Here is a 21416-nt window from a genome sequence, read left to right on the forward strand (position 1 = left end):
TCTGTATCATAGGCTCTAGGTTCATTCACCTTATTAGAACGGAGTCAAATGAAGTCCTTTTTATAGCTGAATAATATTCCATTGTGTATACGTGTCTTTTCAATTAATGGAATAGCAGATAGTGATTAATTCTTTGATGGACCTAAGAGCAATTGTTGATTTTAGTTATTCAGCTTTTTTCTTGGGAGGATGGTAGTAGACTGCTGCTCTTGATTTTTATAATTGATCTTGTGTCTGGTAACTTAACAGAATTCTATTAGTTTTAATTATTTGTTAATTCTATTGAATTTTCTGTGTCACCTGAAAGTAATTACAGTTTTGTATCTTTCTTCCCAATTGCATCTTCTTTTTTTTTTTTTTTTCAGCTGCATCATAGGAATCTTGCTTTCCTCAGTGACTGTTAAAGGTCTGTAAATAATTTCTCAGTATAGTGGCCAAGTAGATAGAATAAATTATAATTTGACCATTTAGATCTTCACAATCAACAAAAATTTTTTATAATTTATAGACTCTCCAGTGATGTGTTTTCCCTGGAGTTTAGAGTCCTCCCTCTTTTGTGTCTGTTTTCTCGTCCGTGCTTGACATTCAACGTGCGCGTGCATGTGCTCAGTCGCTCATTTCTGTCTGACTCTTTGCAGCCCCATGCCCTGTATCTCTGTCCCTGGAATTTTCCAGGCAAGAATACTGGATCAGGTTGCCATTTCCTGCTGCAGGGGATCTTCCTGAATGAGGACCACACCTGCGTCTATTGTGTCTCCTGCATTGGTAGGTGGATTTTTTACCACTGTGCCACCTGGGAAGCCTGGAGATTTAATGGCCCCTTTAAAAATTTTTTTAAATGATCAGGTTGGACATTACCATTCATAGAATCAGGTTAATAAAGTTTTCAAAAGTTTTAATTTTAATGAAGAATAGTGGCTGAATGTATATTATCATATGTGAAATGGATCGCTAGTCCAAGTTCGATGCATGAGACAGGGTGCTCAGGGCTGGTGCACTGGGATGACCCTGAGGGATGGAATGGGGAAGGAGGTGGGAGGGGGTTCAGGATGGGCAACAAATATACACCTATGGCTTATTCATGCCAATGTATGGCAAAAACTACAATATTATAAAGTAATTAGCCTCAAATTAAATTAATTAAAAAAAAGAATGGTAGTTGAATTATGCTTTTATATGTGTGTTGAAATAATATAGTTTTCCTTTTAAATCTATCAATGTGATAAATTACATTGATTTTCTAATATTAAACCATCTTTGGATTCTTAGGATAAATTCAACTTGGTCATATATGTTATTTTTTTTACATATTAATGTGGATTTGGTTTGTCAGTGTAATTTTTCCTGACTTTTCCAGTGTATCAAATAGCTTCCTCCTTTCAGATATTCAAAGTTTTTAAAATATTCTTGTCTATAAACAAAGGATTTTCCTTTAATAAAACTGTTATTCTCTTTGTCTCTTTCTCCCTCAGGAAAAATATCATACTAGTGCTATAATAAACTATAATAAATAGTTTAACTTACTATTTATTAATAAACTATAGTGCTATAATAAACTATAATAGTTTAATTTACTATTTATTAATAAACTATAGCACTATAATAAACTATAATAAATAGTTTAATTTACTATTTACTAAAACTATAATAATAAAATGGTGCTATAATAAACTATAATAATAGTTTAATTTACATCTTATTAAGTAGTTTATAAATTCTATTGACAGGATACAGTTAATTTCCTGAAATGCTGTGGGGAAATTAACAAGATGGTACCAGTCAGGCTTTCATTAATTTGTTTCACAAATATTTATTAAATGTATATTATGTGTCAAATACTATTCTAGATTCTGAGGATACAGCAGTCAAAACAAATCCCTGCCTTGATAAAGTGTCTTGGTGATATCCTTAGGATTTAATAATGGCCTCAGAATATGAATGGGCCTTTAGTGATGTTCCATAATACATACAAAAGTAAATTATTCTTATCTAATGGTCGTTTCATGCCTAGGATCAAAGCTTTGATAGGTCACTTTTAATCAATGATAAGAAACAAATTTTACCTCCTTACTGCTTTGGATCATAGCTCATTGAAAAATTATCTTATAGTCTTTTTTTATTATAGGTTTTGTTAATATGAAGTATTCTTTCATAATAAAAATGAAACCTAAATAATTCTATCATAAAATTATTTCTGTTGTGGATTCATAAATATTTTTCAAATGGCTTAGAAAAACTTTGATTTTGTTAATATACCAAGTGAATTTATAGCACACTTTGAAAGTGTTTCTTAAAAAGCCAATAAGTAAGGTGTTCCCTAGTGGCCTAGAAGTTAGGATTTGGCACTCTTGCTGGTGTTACCTGGGTTCAGTTCCTATTTGGGGAAGTGAGATCCTGCAAGATGTATGGCATGGCCAAAAAAAGAAAAAAAAGAGCAAGTAAAAATATGCATTTTTATTTTATGGTTAGTTAATAAATGGGTTTTTCTAAGATAGGAAATGGTATATTCATTTTGCTTTAAAGTAAAACTAATTAGAACTAATAAACTCAAGTATTTAGGAAATTTACAACTTTCATACATTCACATATATTTCAAAGAGCTTTATAATAGACAATGTGTATAGCAAATTAAATCCTAAATAAATGTTTGCCAACTATGTATAACATTGAATCTCAGTTCTGATGCAATCCCCAGTTTAAAATATAGATAAGATCATAGCTAATCCAAAAATTGCCAAACTGATTGCAGAAATCTTGGTACCAAGAGCAGGGACACTGTCTTCTGGCATAGGAATAAACTTGATTGCTTGTGCAATGTTAGAAACTCTGAGGTGAGATTGGCTTCATTGATGGCTTGGACTGCAATATAGAAGTTGGTGCCATTTTCTATTCTAAAAGGTTCTGGTTTAAATTCAAAATTTTCTACTGAGCCAGCCTCCTTAGGTTTTACACTAGAAGTATTCACTAAAGTTGCATTGTCAAAATCTTCTTGGAGATGCAGGAAACTCTTACTTATTCTTATAATGTAGCTGTTGGCTGGAAAACACATAGATATTTCATGTACGTTAGAATCACTACATGTGTTATTGCTACCACATTGTTTTACATTTAAGGGTCCATCAGAAAAGTACACTGGGTTTTTTGTCTGGTTATTCCATCTTCTTTATTTTAAGAGCAAATATGTGAACAGTTTTTTTATCTAGTTATCTAATCACAAAGAATTTAATTTAAAATTGTATAGTACTAAAAATGGATCTCAATTTTTTAAGAAATAGAAATATGAAGAACTGAGTCTACTTTTGATTTAGAACAAAGAACACAATAATGTTTGAGTATAGTAAAGACTTTATGTCTGTGCTATTTTCCATTAAGCTGAGAGAGGGAGTTATAAGATGGATGAGTAAGAGAGCAGATAAGTAGAGTAGGAACCAGGGATATGGACAAAGAGCAAAGGGAGGCAAAGAGTCTGGAATGTGTACTAATTAAACATGTTTACGAGCCAGGCAGATTTTGACTAGTACCTTAGTTCTACTACTTTCTAGCTATAAGAAAGAAAAATTTATTTAATATTTCTTAGTTTTCTTAACTATAAAAAGAGAATCAATCATTCATTTCATCTAGCAAATATATATGGAGTGCTAGTGATGAAAATTATATATGAGAATGCATGAAAAGGGTTTAGCACAATGTCTGGGACTTAATAAATGTTTGAAATATTAGTTATTATTACTGTAACTTTATCAAGAAAGGAAAGAAAGATAATACAAATATTTCATTTCAAAATGCTTTTAGAAATCCATCAGAGCCATAGATAAAGAAATATATTTTAACATTATGAAATGCCGTGAACAATAAAACATCAAATGTCTTCTTTTGAAGTGAAGACTTAATTTCATGAAATGTTGAAGATGTTTTAAGTATGTGGTGAATAACTTAAATTTAGGATTTTCTTTTTAATTCAGGACCTGTGCCTTAACATCTGAGTCTTTTAATAAATACATCTTATCGATCTGATCTATTCAGCTACTCTTTACATCCTCTCTGCATTTAATTTTGGTGGGTCTATCTAACTATCCATCCATCCCTTACTTTAATTCAAATATTTCATTGTGAAATTTTGTTTTCTTGACTTTGAGCATATTATTTGGTTCCTTTTCTCCCTGACATGAATCCCTGGAATGTGCCTCCCTCTCCCTATCTATGTAAATTGTACTTATTCTTCAAGGCCCAACGGGAGGTCCAATTTCTCCTTGAAGTCTTGATCATGTGTTTCATCACTTGATGACTCTCTTCCATGAACTCTTACTGCATGGGAAGGAGCTTTCCAATTTTATGAAGGTTCAGTTTATCTTTTCAATGTGAATTACTTCTGGGCCCCGAAAGACACATGAAAAATGCTCAACATTACCAATCATCAGGAATGCAAATCAAAACTACCTTGCACCTGTCAGAATATGTATTATTAAAAAAACAACAAAAAATACGTGTTGGCCAAACTGTAGAGAGAAGGGAACCCTTTTGCACTGTTGGTGGGAATGTTAATTGCTGCACCACTATGGAAAACAGTACAGAAGTTACTAAAAACATTAAAAGTAGAATGATCATATGTTCCAGCAATTCTGCTTCTGGGTATTTTTCTAAAGAAAACAAAAACATTAATTCAAAAAGATATATGCACTTATATGTTCATTGTAGCATTATTTGCAATAGCCAAGATATGGAGCAACCTAAGTGTCCATTGATAGCTGAATGGATATATATATATATATATATATATATATATATATATAAAATACTGGAGTGGGTGGCCTATGCCTTCTCCAGGGGATCTTCCCAACCAAGGAATTGAACTGGGGTCTCCTGCATTGCAGGTGAATTCTCTACCAGCTGAGCTACTACAGAAGCCCTATATATACATACACACAACAGAATATTAATCAGCCATAAAAAGAATGAGAGCTTGTATTACATGACAACATGGATGGACCTAGAGGGTATTATGCTAAGTGAATTAAGTCAGATAGAAAAGACAAATGCCATGTGATTTCATTTATATGTGGAATCTAAAAAACAAAACAAATGAATAATATAACAAAATAGAAATAGACTCATCAATACAGAGGACAAACAAGTATTTTGCCAAATAGGGGGGTAGTGGGGGTAGTGGGGGTAGTGAGTGAAGTCTGTAAGGGAGATTAAGAGGTACAAACTTTCAGTTACAAAATAAATGAGTCATGGTGATGAAATGTACAGGATGGAGAATGTAGTCAGTAATACTATGGTAACTTTGTATGGTGACAGATGGTAACAAGAGTTAAAGTCGTGATCATTTTGTACTGTACAGATACATCAAATCACTGTGTTATGTATTCAGAACTAAAATAGTGTTGTAGATCAATTGTACTTTAATAAAAATATTACTTTTTGGCCAAAAATGTTTATTCAGTTGATGCCCAAAATGACAAAATTAGAGGATCATAAAATATTAGAATTATATCTACTTGTTTTAGTAATTCTAGGTCGTCTAGTCTGATTTACATATATGACAGATATGGAAATTGGGTTCCAGTAAATTTAAGTTTTCCATTCAAATTATAAAGGCTATTCATTTATTTTTTGAGATACTGCTACTTCCTCCTTTTGTAATGCCTAAGGGTAAAATGTGATAGAACTACAATATCTTCCTGTTAGTTACAAGAGGGAGATCAGATCCCACCTATTGTAGGCATTTGAGGTTAAACACACTGAAGTTCTTTCTTTTTTCAATGTGTGTATGAAATACTTTCTTCCTTCTTTTAGTTCCTGTAAGCAAATGGCAACCCACTCCAGTGTTCTTGCCTGGAGAATCCCAGGGACAGAGGAGCCTGGTAAGCTGCTGTTTTTGGGGTCGCACAGAGTCGGACACGACTGATGCGACTTAGCAGTAGCAGCAGCAATAGCAGCAAGCAGCATAATGGACATTTACTATAAATCCAGTCTTAATCTAAAGGCTTAATCTTAACTGAATTCAAGTTAAAACTAAACATATAGTCAGATAATTTCATTTATGGCTTTTTCAGTGAAAGTATGTGTATGTTTTTTACCATAGTTTTAAGGGTCATAATGTATTTCAGAAGCTGTCATGGTAAGAGTCTTAGTACTGAAGTACAAAGAGCTCTTTGTAGGTATTTTATGTTTCCTTTGGCTTCAGAATGATTTTTTTCATTGTGTAATAATAACTAAAAGAAATATAACTACATAGGAAATGAAAATTAGGAAGCATCATTTCTTTTGAGAGCATATAGTGAGGGGTGTATTATAATCCAAGTGAAGGAGCATTGAAAGTCACTTTTAAGCACTGGCAAGCTCTGAGTTAATTGTGTCTATTGATATGCATATTACTTGCATTTTACCACCTTAAAGGAAAAATAACAAGATTGGCTTTACCCCATGAGAATCTTCTAGTCTAGCACAATTCTGGAATATGATAGTCATTCAATATTTAATTTAGTTAAATTTAAAGCAAAGCTAAAAGTGATTTAAGCTTTTTGGAATGAGGGCAGTTTATTATGAGGAACTTTGAATGAATGAGATATTTTGGCCTTGAAATTTAATTCAAACTCCATAGCCAAATCTCTGCTCGTGATCCTCTCTCTGGGACATCTTCACTTAAATTCGTTAACTTCTTTCATTCTTCAAGACTTAGGTCAGGGATAGTCTTCCCTGAAAAGTTCTTTAATATACCTTTGCGATCTTAACCTTCAACTATTAATAGAAGTGGCTATCCAATGGTGTATCTCATTATATTCTATAAAATTATCTTTTATTTCCAGGAACTATCTTCTCTACTTAACTGCTGAGAGTAGGGTTTATTTCTTAAGAACCTAATAGTGTTTGAAAATTCAATAAAAGGTTAATGAATGAATGAAATTGTGTAAGTACAGAAATACATAGAAAAAATTTTCTCTGTTAGGAAATCAGTCTTCTCAAAGAATTTCTAAGATAGTTCATGTTGTGAGAGGCAGTTTGGTATAACAGAGTCTGATGAGAGTGAGTTAGACTTCTAATTTATTAAATTCAGAAGTAATTTGGGCCAATCCATTATCTCTTGGGGCTTAAGTTTTCACATATGAAAACAGGTAACCAATAGTAGACAATCTATACATGTTATTTACAAATAGGACATTAGAGAATTTTGAGGAAATGAAAGTCTGTGGGATTTCTTTTAGTAAATAATATTATCACACTTACCTTTTCCTTGATCTAGGACATTGCCAGGGGCTGTCCATGAGAGTTGAATATGATCTTCTTTAAATTTTGTTTCAAGGTCTATAATTTTATTGGGCAGGAGCACAGAAGGGTGATTACCAGGAGGAGGAGCTCCTGATACAATAAATGACCCTCCAGAGGTTAGTCTGCTAAAGTCTTCTATTTTGGCTTTTGCCAGGTCAACTTTGACTTCAGGTCTGGGTGGGTTCAGTATAATTTTACCTACCAAAAAAACAATTTTGTAACTTTTCATATTGCCATATCTATTCTTGTAATCTCATTTGCAGCTATAGAGAGGTTAATATTGAGTGATAGTAGCAGCTATTAAAAAAGTAATAACTTTTAGTGAAAAAAAGCTTGTTTTATTGGTGTTATTTTAAAATTGATAAGGAGACATTATGGAATATTCGTACTATTGTTTAACCCATTTTTATTCTTGACTCTAAATTCTTTGAGGACAAGGATGGCCCCTTATTTATCTCTGTAGCTCTAATATATAGCAAAAGCTTGCCACAGTAAAATTTTTTTTCAGTGTAATTGAAATGAACTGAGGGAGATGTAAACTAGGTCCCTCATCATAAATATGGTTTTGAAACATAAAGTTGATTATATAACTCTATACTTAGGTTTTCCATGCTAAGTTGCTTCAGTCATGCCCAACTCTTTGCAACCTCATGGACTGTAGCCAGCCAGGCTTCTCTGTCCAGGGCGATTCTTCAGGCAAGAATACTGGAGTGGGTTGCCATTTCCTCCTCTGGGAGATCTTCCCAACTCAGGGATCGAGCTCATGTCTCTTACCTCTCCTGCACTGGCAGGTGGGTTCTTTACCGCTAGTGCCACCCCCATGGTACCTTTTAATTTGAATGCTTGTCACATATAATTTACCTAGATAAATGACATATTTCTATTTTAATGCCACTTACCATTTTCAATATAGCCTGGTACATACAGGGCTTTGTTGTGTGGTTGTCTTAAACTTAGCCTAGCCGTGTTGTTTCTTGCCTGGGCAAGTACTTTTAAACTGTATCTACCATTTCCACGGTAATCTGTAAAATATCTTGAATAGATGCCATCATTCCTGACAGTATCAGCACCTTGATATTGAAGTATAATATTAGATATACCACAAAGTAAAAATGACAACATCAACTGTTTATGAGCCCTAGTGATGGAAGCTATTTTGGGGGGTAGTATAGCACAATTTTTTAAGTACATGAATCCAAGAATCAGGCCACTTGGGTTCAAAGTCTGGTTTGGCCACTTGCCAATCTTTGACTTTGGAAAAGTCTAATTCATAGCAAAACTTTCAATTAATATTAGTTATTATTTTTTCATAAGAGAATCCTATCAAAATAAGGAAAATGTAACTAAACTGGAGAAAGCAAATATAAAACAGTGATACTAATGAAAATAGAAAAAAATTGTACTCTGTTATATGGGAAAAGTAAAATTATTCATAAAATTTAAAGAAGATAAATATGCTTATGTTCATGCCTAGACAAGATAACTAAGTGAAAGGTTAAAAAAATTTAAAAGCATTACAATTAAATTTAATTCACTTAAAGTATGTTTCTTTGAATATATAGGAAATCCTGACTTCTAAGACATGTGACTGTAGTAGAATTTTAAGTTTAGTGGAAGTAGATGCAGATTGTTATTACCTGCACCATTGTCCCAGAGCTCCAATGTTACTTGCTGTCCATCTTCGGTTTCTATAATGGCTATTACACTGATTCCCAGTACAGGCAAAAACCCTTGACTGACTTGTGCATAAACAATCACTGGGCTAGGGTAATGGGCTGTGTGTTGACTCATGTGAGCAGCTGCAGTTACTGGGGGTGTAGTAGGACTTCTTGCTCGAGTGGTCACTGTCACTGTTAGCATTTGAGAACTGGCATGATTATTTAGAAGGCTGTAAGTCCAAGTACCTGTCTGAAAATTAAAAAAAAACTATTTTAGAGCTTTTGTAATATCTTCCTACTCCTATATGAGATGTTGTCTTCATTTTTTTCCTTTAAATTGGTTGATAAAGCATGGAGAAAATAAAATATTCTTACCTCTGCAATACCAGGTATTCGAAGACGAGCAGAACCAATATTTAGCTTATCTTCTTTGAAATCTGAGGTTTTATATTTCTTTCCTTTTGGATCCTGGAGAAGAACTTCTGGCTTTTTTGTTGTCCATGTGACAACAAAGAAAGTGTCATTTCCAATTGTACTATCCACAGGCACTGTACCATTTACCCATTTCTTTCCTGTAATTGCCAAGGCTTTGCTTTCCAACTGTTAACGTAAATATAAACAACAAACACATGAGACTGATTTGTTATTACAGTTAATAAGGTTTCAAAGTTTAGTCAGTTCAGATAAATTCTAAATATACTGTTAAGATTTCAATTAAAATAACAAAGAATTATGTTGAATGTTTATATTGATTAAACATAGAAGAATCAAAAGAAAAAGTGGCTATAAGTATTAGAAAAAGCAAATTCAGTAGGATGTTTTTCTTCTGGAACCTGAACTATTTTCAGACAGATGGGTTATTTATTAGAGAAAGAAGTTACTATTTAGGGTAATAAAAATTTGTTACAAGTGTGAAAAGGCAAAGAATTTTTTAAGATACTGACCTGAACAGTCTGCTGAGTGATACTGCCACTTCTAGATGAAATTCTACTGAACGCATTAGTAAGGGCATTTATGTCTTTATTGGCATAAAACCGATGTCCTCCTAAAATGGAATTTTATTTCTTTTATAATACTAATTTTATTTTATTTGAAAAAATTTTACTGAAATATATTTGATTAACAAAATGTTAGTTTCAGGTATGTAGCAAAGTGAATCAGTTATACAAATACATTTATCCATTCTTTTTTTAGATTCTTTTTCCATATAGGACATTACAGAATATTGAGTAGAGTTCTCTATGCTATACAGTAGGTCTTTCTTATCTATTTTATATACAGTAGTGTTTATATGTCAATCCTAATCTCCCAATTTATCTCTCCCCATCTCCTTTTGCCCCTGGTAACTATAAATTTGTTTTCTGCACCCGTGATTCTATTTCTGTTTTGTAAATAAGTTCATTTGTACCATTTTTTTAAAAGATTCCACATATAAGTGATATCATAGATTTATCTTTCTCTGACTTACTTCACTCAGTTTGACAATCTTTAGGTCCATCCATGTTGCTGCAAATGGCAATATTTAGTTCTCTTTTATGGAGAAGGCAATGGCACCCCACTCCAGTACCCTTGCCTGGAAAATCCCATGGACAGAGGAGCCTGGAAGGCTGCAGTCCATGGGGTCGCTGAGGGTCGGACACGACTGAGCGACTTCACTTTCACTTTTTACTTTCACGCATTGGAGAAGGAAATGGCAACCCACTCCAGTGTTCTTGCCTGGAGAATCCCAGGGACGGGGGAGCCTGGTGGGCTGCCGTCTATGGGGTCGCACAGAGTCGGACACGACTGAAGCGACTTAGCAGCAGCAGCAGCAGTTCTCTTTTGTGGCTGAGTCATATTCCATATGATTCTAATTTTAAGTGGGAAAATCATATTTGATATTATACTCATCAATATACTATAAAATGCATTTAAAAATTTCTTTTTAAACTTACAAAAGATGAATTTTCCAGACCTTAGGAACTTTTAGTATATCAGTATCCTAGATGTAATCCTGCAATAACTAAACCTTGCTCAAAATATCTTAGAATAAAGAAAAAAACTGGCCAAATAATATTATTTTAAAATCAATCATTAGATTTAAGTGCTTGCCACATTAGTAAAGCTTATCTAATCACTAAATAATAATATGAAAATTAAAGACAATTTAAAACTAGCTGCTTATTTTCCAGTTATATTAAGATATACCAAAACAATTAGAGAATAACAGTGTAGAATAAAGTAAAATTGATTAAAGAAAGTGAAAGTAAAGTGAAAGTGAAGTTGCTCAGTCGTGTCCAACTCTGTGACCCTGTGGACTGTAGCCCATCAGGCTCCTCCGTCCATGGGATTCTCCAGGCAAGAATACAGGAGTGGGTTGCCATTTCCTTCTCCACAGGATCTTCCTGACCCAGGGATCAAACCCAGGTCTCCCACATTGCAGGCAGACACTTTAACCTCTGAGCCACCAGGGAAGCCCCAAAATTGATTAAGTGCAGATACTAAATGATGCAAGAGTTGATGAAGAGGGAGATAACTTCGGTGTCAGGAGCTGGAAAAGAGTGGATTGCAGAGAACAAGATCTGGTATTCAGTTCTCTAACTATGCTGTGCTGTGCTTAGTTTCTAGTTGTGTCCGACTCTCTAGTTGTGTCCAACTCTTTGAGACCCACGGACTATAGCCTACCAGACTGTCTGTCCTTGGGGATTCTCCGGGCAAGAATACTAGAGTGGGTTGCCAGCTCCTCCTCCCTGGATAGCTAGCTGAATCTCTACTGTAATATTGCCAGCTCCTCCTCCCTGCTAGCTGAATCTCTACTGTAATATTGATCAGGTAAGATACTGAGTAAGAATTTTGGAACTGCAGTTGAGTAAGTCCAGTAACCATGAGAGCAAAGGTTCATCTTGGTGGTAAACGTGATGAGAAATGAATGAAGAGAACACATATGGACTAATGTTAGAAGAAGCTAGTATAGGTAGAAACAGAGAGAAGTGAAATGGGGTGAGGAAAGATATTAATTTGAGGGATGAAGAAAAGGAAAGGACAAAGATGAATCTTTGAGGACAGGAAAGTTTTGAGCAGTTTATAGTTTAAGGGGAAAGAGTCCCTGGAATGAGAGAAACTGAAAAGGTATTTTCTATTCAAACTCTATTCCAAAGGTTTATCTGTAATATCTGACAGTGTCTCCAGTTCTTTGGCAGCAGAAGGTCCCAGAGCAATGGTGTGAATGATCACACCACTTTGTTTTACCTCCTCAATGCATAAGTGTATTTCATTATCTTCCCCATCAGTTGGTAGTATGATTTCAGAACCAGAAGTGCTCTGGTTACTCTGAATAATTGCCTAATGTTGAAAAACCAGACTATTGTTAGTAATTAGAGAATATCTTATCTAAATACATATAAACTAAGAATAAACCTTTTCTTTAATCTTGGAAAAGTCTTTAGGCCTATACATCAGAGTAGGCAAAAGGAAACTTCGTGTTGTCATTCCAGGTTGAGCTAGCTTGGAAATGAGTGTAATGTACAATGGTCTTATAGGTTTCCAAAGGCAGAATGTTAACAGTGCTTTCACATATACTCAAGCTATCCAAGACAGAAAGAATATAACACTTAGAACACTAACACACAATAAATATTCAGTGAATGCTAACTATTATTATTATCTCAGGAGATACTTGGGGTGGAGCCCGATGACCCAGGCAGTTTTGGTAATTTGCAGACTAGACAACATTTGTAAAGCCATGACTGAAGGGAGGTATGCAAAGTTAAATGATGTGACTTGTGTCTTTTTACGCATTTTAGTTGATCATTAAAGAATCTTAGGATTTCATGGAAAAAACAGTGACCTTTCATGAAGAAGGAGTTCATGAATTTATCAAATACTGTAATTTTGGGAGCGTGGTATTTTCCTGATTTTTTACCAAGAGTAGTGGCTAACACAATTTACTCAGAGAAACTGAGAGTAAATTCTAGCTCTTCCATTTGATGAATTGAATAGCTAGTGTTTAGTCTCTGTAGTATATGTATATATAAAATATATATGACTATAAAATATTTATAATAAAGTTCTATAAAGAGTTCAGTGTAATAGTTACTTTTTTGAACTTTGGAGTAAGAAAGGCCAGGTTTTGATCATGGTTTTGCCAATTACTGATTATATGATCTTGAGAAAGATATTTAATTACTCTGTACCTCAGTTTCTTTATGTGCAAAATAGGCATAATAATAGTGCCTGATTAAAAATTAATGGTAGCAATAAAGTAAGATTATGAATGAAAAGCATTTAACATAGGCACTAATGTAGTATATGCTCAATAAATTTCAGTTATTATTGTTATGATTCTCTAAGTAAAAGCTTATATGATTTCATTACATGAGTAATTAAGAGATTTTTATTTGTTTGAATGTAATTTGATATAATCTCTTCAGCAATAGTCTGTGGTCAAAATGTCATGACACATATCAAAACATTAAGAAAAACTTATGAACTAATATGTGCAAACATTATAACACATTCCCAAGATATAATGCAGTCATATTTTAGAATTGAATAAACATATATAAGAATTATCATTTTTAATAGCAATCCTTCCTTGAGCACTTGCTTATCATTTTTATTGAATTATAGTTGATTTACAATGTTTTATTAGTTTCAAGTGTACAACATAGTAATTTACTATTCTATGAATTATACTGTAAAGTCATTACAAAATTATGGCTATATTTCTCTGTGCTATACAACATATCCTGTTGTATATTTATTTTATATGTAGTAATTTATATTTCTTAATACCATACCCTTATCTTGCACCTTCCCCTATTCTCTCCCCATTGGTTACCACTAGATTGTTCTCTATATCTGTGAGCCTGTTTTGCTATATACATAATATTTGTATAATTTTTTAGGTCCTGCATATAACTGATAATGGAATTTTTGTCTTTCTCTGCCTGACTTATTTTATTAAGCATGGTACCCTCTAGGTCCATCCACATTGTTGCAAATGGCAGAATCTCATTCTTTTTTTTATTGCTGAGTCATAGTCCACTGTATATATTTATATATACATACATACACACTAAATCTTCTTTATTCATTCCTCTCTTGATGGACACTTGGTTTGCTGCTATATCTAGGCTATTGTAAATGATGTTGCTATGAACATTAGGGGAGCACTTATTTATCTGACATATTTCTCAATTAAATGATTAGGGGAGCACTTATTTATCTGACATATTTCTCAATTAAATGAGATAAGTACTATTGCTTTTTTTCCTTCAAAGGAAAAGAAGTGCAAGAAGGCAAAGTAGTTGTCTGAAGAGGCTTTACAAAGAGCTGAGGAAAGAAGAGAAGTGAAAAGCAAAGGAGAAAGGAAAAGATACACTCAACTGAATGCAGAGTTCCAGGGAATAGCAAGGAGAGCCAAGAAGGCCTTCTTAAATTAACAATGTAAAGAAATAGAGGAAAACAATAGAATGGAAAAGACTAGAGATATCTTCAAGAAAATGGAGATATCAAGGGAACATTTCATGCAAGGATGGATCCAGTAAAGAGCAGAGTGCTAAGGCCCTAACCAAAGCATAAGAGATTAAGAAGAGGTGGCTAGAATACACAGAGGAACTATACAAAAAGGATATTAATGGCACTGATAACCCTGATAGTGTGGTAACTCACCTAGAGATGGACATCCTGGAGTGTGAAGTCAAGTGGGCTTAGGAAGCATTACTATGAACAAAGCTAGTGGAGGTGATAGAAGTACAACTGAACTATTTCAAATCCTAAAAGATGATGCTGTTAAAATGTTGCACTCAGTACTTCAGCAAATTTGGAAAACTCAGCCGTAGCCACAGGACTGGAAAAGGTCAGTTTTCATTCCAATCCCAAAGAAAGGCAATGCCAAAGTATGTTTAAACTACTGAGTAATTGTGCTCATTTCACATACTAGTAAAGTTATGCCAAAATCCTTCAAGCTGGCTTCAGTAGTATGTGAACTGAGAACTTTCAGATGTATAAACTGAATTTAGAAAGGCAGAGGAATCAGAAGTCAAATTGGCAACATCTAGTGGATCATGAAAAAAAAGAATTTTTAAAAATCTGCTTCATTGACTATGCTAATAGTCAGTGATTGACTGTGTGGATCACAACAACTGTGGAAAATTCTGAAAGAGATGGGAATACTAGACCACCTTACCTGCCTCCTGAGAAACCTGTATGTAGGTCAGGAAGCAACAGTTAGAACCTTACATGGAACAACTGACTGGTTTCAAATTGGGAAAGGAGTATGACAAGGCTGCTTATTTAACTTATATACAGAGTACATTATGCTAAATGCTGGGCTGAATTAATCACAAGCTGGAATCAGGATTGCTGGGAGAAATATCAACAACCTCTGATAAGCAGGTGATACCACTCAAATGGCAGAAAATGAAGAGGAACTAAAGAGCCTCTTGATGAGGGTGGAAGAAGAGAGGGAAAAAACTGGCTCAAAACTCAGCATTTAAAAAACTAAGGTCGTGGCATATGATCCCATCACTTCATGGCAAATAGAAGGGGAAAAAGTGGAAACAGTGACAGATTTTATTTTCTTGGGCTCCCAAACCACTGCAGTGACTGCAGCCTTGAAATTAAAAAAAAAAAATGCTTGCTCCTTAGCAAAAGAGACACAGATGTAAAGAACAAACTTTTGGACTATGTGGGAGAAGACAAGGGTGGGATGTTTTGAGAGAATAGCATTGAAACATGTATATTGCCATATGTAAAGCAGATGACCAGTGGAAGTTCAATTCATGAAGCAGGGCACTCAAAGCCAGTGCTCTGGGACAACCCAGAGGGATGGGATGGGGAGGGAGGTGGGAGGAGTGTTCAGGATGGGGGGAAAATGTGCACCTGTGGCTGATTCATATCGATGTAGGCAAAAACCACCACAATATTGTAAAGTAATTATCCTCCAATTTATTTAAATAAATAAATTAATTAATAAAAAGATGCTTGCTTCTTGAAAGCTATGAAAAACCTAAACAGCATATTTAAAAGCAAAGACATCACTTTGCCTGCAAAAGTCAGTCTAATCAAAGTTATAGTTTTTCCAGTAGTCATGTACAGTTGTGAGAGCTGGACCATAAAAAAGGTTAAATGCTGAAGAATTGATGTTTCTGAATTGTGGTGCTGGAGAAGACTCCTGAGTGTCCCTTGGACTGCAAGGAGATCAAATTAGTCAATTCTTAAGGGAATCAACCCTGAATATTCATTGTAAGGACTGATGCTGAAGCTGAAGCTCCAGTATTTTGGCCCCCTAGTGTGAAGAGCTAACTCATTGGAAAAGACTTTGATGCTGGGAAAAATTGAAGGCAAAGGAGGTGGCAGAAGTTGAGATGGTTAGATAGCATCACTGACTCATGGACATGAATTTGAGCAAACTTTGGGAGATAATAGAGGACAGAGGAGCCTGGTGTGCTGCAGTCCATGTGGTCACAAAGAACTGGATACAACTTAGCGACTGAACAAGAACAACAAGTATTACTTCTCATATTCCATTAATTGAGGAAACTGAGATTTTTTTGAGTTGAGTAGCTCACTCAAGGTCATTTAGCTAGGGAATAACAGAATCACAGTCCCAGGTTTGTCTGGATTTGGAACTTGTGTATTTTCTTAAACCTGTATGCTTTACAGAAAATAAACATCATGAGGAAAGCTAGGAGTTTGCATTGACTAGTGGCCCAGATGAGAGGAATAATCTTCATTTTTTAGCTGAGGCAGTGAGAGGATCAGAGAAGGGAAACAGTTTTCTGTTTTTTTTGACTGAAGGAATATAAATAGACTTTTAAACAGAGGCTATCTTAGATTGGAAGAGATTCAGATGAGTACTGGAGGCAGTTTAATATAGTGCTGAAAAGTTGCTCACAACTTCTGATTTCACAATTTTTGTTTCAATAAACTTCTACCTATGTATTTTGAGTTTCATACTAAAGCAACTACCTCTATTTTTGTGATTTTCAATGTCAATTTAATTGGATGAACTGGGGTTTTCTTTATCCATAATATAAAAATATTAGTAATCTCCCTCTTCTAAAATACCTTTAACAGCATTATTTTATCCTCATAGAAATTTGGACTATGGAGTGATAAAGAAATGAGGACTTTCTCAATAAAATCATGATGATTATGTTTGCACAGAATTTTTCTTCCCTTTAACCACTCCTCAGTGCAATGCAGTACCTCAGGAGTATGAACAATAGGCGATAGAATGTCTTTAAAAATTATTTAAATGAGAGTTCAAGATGGCAGAATAGAAGGATGTGTGCTCATCTCCTCCTGTGAGAACACCAAAATCTCAACTAGTTGTCATCAACAGGAAGATGCTGGAATCCACCAAAAAAAGATACCCAACATCCCCCCTTGGCATAAGCCCTGTTGGAGGTCACCATTAACCCTAGAGCCTGTAGACCCCAAGGCTGGGTCGCCTCAGGCCAAACAACGAACAGAGGGGGAGCACAACCCTACGCATCAGCAGATAATTGGGTTGAAATTTATTGAGCAAGGCCTTCCCCACCAGTGCAAGACCCAGTTTTCCCCACTGCCAGTCCCTCCCATCAGGAAGCTTACACAAGCCTCTTAGCCTCCTCCATCAGAAAGCAAGACAGAAGAAGCAAGAAGAACCACAATCCCACAGCTAGAACAAAAGCCACATTACAGAAAGTTAATCAGGATGACAAAGCAGAAGGTTATATCCCAGATGAGGGGGCAAGAAAAAACCCCAGAAAAACACTGAATGTTGTGGAGATAGGCAAATTCCCAGAAAAATAATTCAGGATAATGACAGTGAAGATGATCCAGGATCTCGGGAACAATGGTGCACATGCAAAAAATGTTTACCAAAGACATATAAGAACTAAAGAACAAACAGAGATGAATAATACATTAGAAGGAGTCACTAGTGGAATAACTGAGGCAGAAGAACGGATAAATGACCTGGAGGACAGAATGGTGGAAATCACTCCCATAGAACAGAATATAGAGAAAAGAATGGAAAAAAAAAAAGATAGCCTAAGAGACCCCTGGGACAGCATTAAACGCACCAACATTCACATTTTAGGGGTCTCAGAAGTAGAAGAGAGAGAGGAAGGACCTGAGAAAATATTTGAAGAGATTATAACTGAAACTTCCCTAACATGGGAATGGAAATAGTCAACCAAGTCCAGAAACCACAGGGAGTCCCAGGCAGGATAAACCCAAGGAGGAACACACTGAGACACATAGTAATCAAACTGACAAAAATTAAAGGCAAAGTAGAATATTTAAAACAACAAGGAAAAATGACCAGTAACATACAAGAGTACTCCCATCAGGTTATCAGCTGATTTCTCAACAGTAACTCTATAAACCAGAAGGGAATGACATGATATATTTAAAGTGATGAAAGAATCTACATCCAAGAATATTGTACATAACAAGACTCTCATTCAGATTTGATGGAGAATCAAAAGCTTTCCAGATAAGCAAAAGCTGAGAATATTCAGTGCCACCAAACCAGCTGTACAACGAATGCTAAAGGAACTCATAGGCAGGAAACAAGACAAGGAAAAGACCTACAAAAAATAAACCCAAAACAATTAAGAAAATGGTAATAGGACCATACATAACCATAATTACCTTAAATGTAAATGGATTAAATGCACCAACTAAAAGATATAGACTGGCTGGGCAGATAAAAACATGTGCATGTAGGTACTTCCACTTACCACATCACTTTGCTTGACCCCCCAAACAGTATGTAATTATTTTACATTGTTAGGTTAATCATGTCACGATTATGGCCTGCAATTGTAATTATCTTTTATTTTTTGTCTGGCTATTGATTGTGAAAACAGATAAACATCTTTTATTATTGAAAAAAATTACTTAAATGAGAGACCTCTATGCTCACGACCCTTGTAAGAGAGCTGGACAATGTTAAAAGTAATAATAAATGCAATGATACTTATAAAAGTATTTTTATTTTACCTGAAATCCTGCTTTGAGCCCTCTACAAATTGAAGTTCCACCATCAGCTTCTTGAGGCAGATTTGCAGTGATATTTTTGTAAACATTATTATCAGTTATTTTTTGTTAGATGATTTCGGATTTCAGCAACACTGTCAAATGTAACCATCCCAAGCAAGGATCCCTTTTCAATAATTTGAATCAAGAATAATTCTGCTGCTTGATTCATTCGAAAGAGACGATCTTCCTGTAAGAAAAGAAAGTGAAAGTGAAGTCTCTCAGTCGTGTCCGACTCTTTGCGACCCCCGTGGACTGTAGCCTACCAGGCTCTTCCCTCCATGGGATTCTCCAGGCAAGAATACTGGAGTGGGTTGCCATTTCCTTCTCCAGGGGGTCTTTCTGACCCAGGGATCGAACCTGGGTCTCCTGCATTGTGGGCAGATGCTTTAACCTCTGAGCCACCAGCGAAGCCCCTATTTGTTTTAATATCCCTAACAAATTCTTATAATTTAAACTAAAGGGATTTAATAATTCCAGTAATCACTGAATCAATTATTGTGGCATGTCTGAACAATCCCCGAGTTTCCTCCAATCTTGACAGACTGGTGAAAAGAAAGTTCATGGCCAGAGAGCATGGTAATAACTGATTACTGTATTTTAGCATTTAACTTCATTATATTAAAAAGAAATATTAAAGAAAAACTTAAAAAGTCAGTCATGTCATACCTGGAAAAGCCCTGAAGATGTATTCTATCTTCTTTAACAATAAGGAAATAATTTAAAATGCACACAAAAATGTTTGTTGCAGTGTAATTTTTGAGAAGTTGAAAATCATCAAAATGTCCATTAATCGGGGGTTATTTAACTAAATTATAGTTTGTGCATATGATACAATCATTAAAATACGTTTCATGGAATCATTTTTTCCCCTGGGGAGTGTTTAAGGTATAGTATGTAAAAAATCATATTATGAAATATTGTGTAAGATAATCACATTTTTGAGGAGGAAATACAAATGCATAAACAGAAAAAAAGAATTATAATATGCTCAGTGGTGGAATCATAAGTGATTTTCATTTTTTCTTTTTGTTCAGTTATATTATTTCTTGTTTGTTAGAACTAAAAGTTAAAAGAATAAATGTCATCCATAATCCAATAACCTTAATATAACAATTACTTTAGTATATTATCTTCTAGTGCTTGTCCATACAAAGTCATCAATTAAAATTTATTAGAATAATAAATTTTAGTTAGCTTAGTAAAACTAAACCTAAGATTAAATTATACTTCTATTAGCTTAAATATCTAATTTAAAAGAGCTAAAAATAAAAATCTTACTGAAGACATGCTTCCAGATTTATCAAGTACCAAACAAACTACTCGCTGTTTGGACCTGAGCAATGAAAATGTAGGACGAGTCGGTGGGTTCATTTCTGTCATGGGAGATGTATTATGAAAGTCAGCAGAGTTCATGATTACATCCCATGTGCTTTTGCCATTGCACATTTTGTTTTGTAGGTTTGGAGCTTCCGTATTGTGTGTTTTTTCTGTACAAAATTCAGTCACCTGGAAAAAAATCAATTGAAAGACAATTATACAGTAACTGATGCATTACCTCCCTTTCCGAATATACAGCTGGCTGTGTTATACATCCTTAACAGATTTTATCTCTGGATAATTAATAATCATTTCATAATCTAACATTCTCACATCTGTTTTGCATACTTTAGTGGAGAAAAAGCAAAGTAAAATCATATGCATTGGAAAATTATTTGGTAATTTTTTTAGGTATGGGTGTCTGACTCTTTGTGACCCCATGGACTGTAGCCTGCCAGAGTCCTCTGTCCATGGAATTCTTGAGGCAAGAATACTCCAGTGGGTAGCCATTCCCTTCTCCAGGGAATCTTTTTGACTTAGAGATCAAACCCAGGTCTTCTGCACTGCAGGCAGATTCTTCACCATCTGAGTTACCAGGGAAGTCCTTGGGGGATGATGGTGGCTAACATCATCTTAACTGCTTAAGTTAACTTCTTAGTTTCCCTTCTAGACTCTTGGGGAATTCAAGCTTTGAAATAAGTTTAATGGAAAAAGGGGTAGGAGTTGTAGGAATTTCTAGCTGACCCCTAAAAGTAGGCTAAAGAAAACAGCCTTCTTTAATTGCCTAAGTATTTGCTATCTCTTTATAATTTATTGGAATACTTGAAAACAAATATATAACAATGTTACATTGTTACTCAAAATGTTACTGGCTCTGTGAACTCAGACATAAATAAAATAATACTCCTGAAAAAGTAATGACAATGTGGGAAGAAAAGAAATGTGATGCCTCCTTAGGAAGCATCACTATGAACAAAGCTAGTGGAGGTGATAGAATTGCAGTTGAGCTATTTCAAATCCTAAAAGATGATGCTGTGAAAGTGCTGCACGCAATATGCCAGCAAATTTGGAAAACTCAGCAGTGGCCACAGGACTTGAAAAGGTCAGTTTTCATTCCAATCCCAAAGAAAGACAATGCCAAAGAATGCTCAA

The 21416-nt window shown here is 34.7% G+C and overlaps 1 protein-coding gene across 1 annotated transcript in view; it reads right to left on the minus strand.

The window, feature by feature from the left end:
- Positions 1 to 2696: 2696 nt before the first annotated feature.
- Positions 2697 to 21416, minus strand: part of LOC128044708 (calcium-activated chloride channel regulator 1-like) — a 29248-nt gene continuing 10528 nt past the window's right edge. Inside the window, 11 exon segments of the mRNA XM_052637110.1 lie at positions 2697 to 2824; positions 2827 to 3036; positions 7231 to 7470; positions 8172 to 8342; positions 8910 to 9180; positions 9306 to 9530; positions 9875 to 9977; positions 12076 to 12251; positions 18909 to 19010; positions 19012 to 19134; positions 20226 to 20453. Of these exon segments, the coding sequence (XP_052493070.1) occupies positions 2697 to 2824; positions 2827 to 3036; positions 7231 to 7470; positions 8172 to 8342; positions 8910 to 9180; positions 9306 to 9530; positions 9875 to 9977; positions 12076 to 12251; positions 18909 to 19010; positions 19012 to 19134; positions 20226 to 20453 (1977 nt within the window).

This window comes from Budorcas taxicolor, chromosome 3, assembly GCF_023091745.1.
Source record: "Budorcas taxicolor isolate Tak-1 chromosome 3, Takin1.1, whole genome shotgun sequence".
Classification (NCBI taxonomy): Eukaryota; Metazoa; Chordata; class Mammalia; order Artiodactyla; family Bovidae; genus Budorcas; species Budorcas taxicolor.